Source organism: Octopus bimaculoides, chromosome 7 (assembly GCF_001194135.2).
Source record: "Octopus bimaculoides isolate UCB-OBI-ISO-001 chromosome 7, ASM119413v2, whole genome shotgun sequence".
Lineage (NCBI taxonomy): Eukaryota > Metazoa > Mollusca > Cephalopoda > Octopoda > Octopodidae > Octopus > Octopus bimaculoides.
In genome coordinates this window covers 5,045,967-5,047,530 of record NC_068987.1, presented here as the reverse complement: position 1 = coordinate 5,047,530, position 1,564 = coordinate 5,045,967, and the positions used below count along the sequence as shown (strand labels likewise).

General features: G+C 38.2%; 1 protein-coding gene across 1 annotated transcript in view; it reads left to right on the top strand.

Annotated features, from left to right (window-relative positions):
- LOC106882472 (X-ray repair cross-complementing protein 6) overlaps positions 1-1,564 on the top strand; it is an 18,797-nt gene that overhangs the window by 10,064 nt on the left and 7,169 nt on the right. Inside the window, exons 10-11 of the mRNA XM_052969115.1 lie at positions 203-282; positions 1,214-1,293. Of these exons, the coding sequence (XP_052825075.1) occupies positions 203-282; positions 1,214-1,293 (160 nt within the window). The remainder of the gene's footprint in view (positions 1-202; positions 283-1,213; positions 1,294-1,564) is intronic.

The following is a 1,564-nucleotide window of genomic DNA, read 5'->3' as shown; positions in this document are numbered from 1 at the left end:
AATAAAGGGGTGTGGGGTGTTTAAAATTTTTAAAAGTTTTTTGCATATTCATAATCGCCAATATCTAAAACCTAAGAATCCAAAGAAATTTTTCCCCAAAAATGCATGTTTCAAGGTGAAGTGCAAAACTACATTATCTCCCGTTGTAGTTATCATCATCTCATTCTCGACTATTCTCTTGTTTTTCTTCCACTTTTATTAGAATATTTTGTTTATCATTCATGGAGAGGAAATTGAACAGTTGCCTGACACAACAGAAAAACTGGAGGGGTTGTTAGAGAGGTGAGTTTATTTTCATTACCCTCTTCTTCAGCTTCATCATCATCATTTAATATTTATCTTCTGTGTGGTCATGGGTTGGATCGTTCAACAGAAGACTGCATTGTATTCCAGTCTCTATTATGGCATGGCTTCTAAAACTGCTTTATCCTTCTTAGTGCCATTCATTATCTTCATCATCATCATTTAACATCCGTTTTCCATGCTAGCATGGGTTGGATGGTTTGTCAGGAGCTGTTCAGCTGAAGAACTTCCCAAGCTCCATGTGTGTTTTGGCATGGCTTCTGTGACTGGATGCCCTTCCTAATGCCAACCACTTTACAAAGTGTGCTGGGTGCTTTTACATGGCACCAGTGCCCACAAGATTAAGAATGCTCAACTGGAGCCAGAAGTCTCAGACCCTTGTCATCCCCTCTGTAAATCCCAATGTCTGTAGATCCTTTCTCACCACATCTTCCAACCACTTTACACAATATCAATCATACTAATCCCATCCTGTCCCCTTCCTCTCCCTGCAAAAATGGGTACGGCCTTGTGGCTAAGAATTTCACAGCTTGTTCCCCTTATGTCTGGTTGCCTTTGCCTTTTGTAGTCCTCTGGCCATTGTTAAAAGAAATACCAGAGATCATACTGGCTATCCATATGGTCAACTAAGACCCCTTGAACGTGTTGCCCCAGCATGGTCACAGTTCAGTGTCTAGTCAACATCATTTAACATTCGTCTTCCATACTGGCAGGGGTCCGGTAGTTTGACAGGAGTTGCACCAGCTTTCATTGTCTGTTTTGGCTTGGCTTCTACAGCTGGATGCCTATCCTAATGCCAACCGCTTTACAGCGTATACTAGGTGCTTTTTACCAATAACAGCGATCCAGATGTTTGTTTCTGTTGCACTGTATGTTTCTCATAATTATGGTTGCTCCAAATATTTTTCAGGGTGAGATGTAAAGAGCGTCAAAAGAGGGTTCTACGTAGGTTACCCCTACGAATTGGTGATGGTGTTGAAGCAACGGTTGGCCTGTGAGTCATTGGATTTCTTAGATTTGTATTCTTTTTTATCATCAACATCATTATTCTTTCATTTATAATGTTTTTTTTTCATTCTCTATATGTACATTCGTGTTTTTATATATATATATAATATATATATATGTATATAATTTAATTAGAGGTTGTGTTGACCTCAGGAAAGGACGGTTTCATTGAAGAAAATACTGGTTCAATACCTAATATTTTAGGGAATTAATTTCCTTAAAATAATAGGTATATATATATATATATATATAT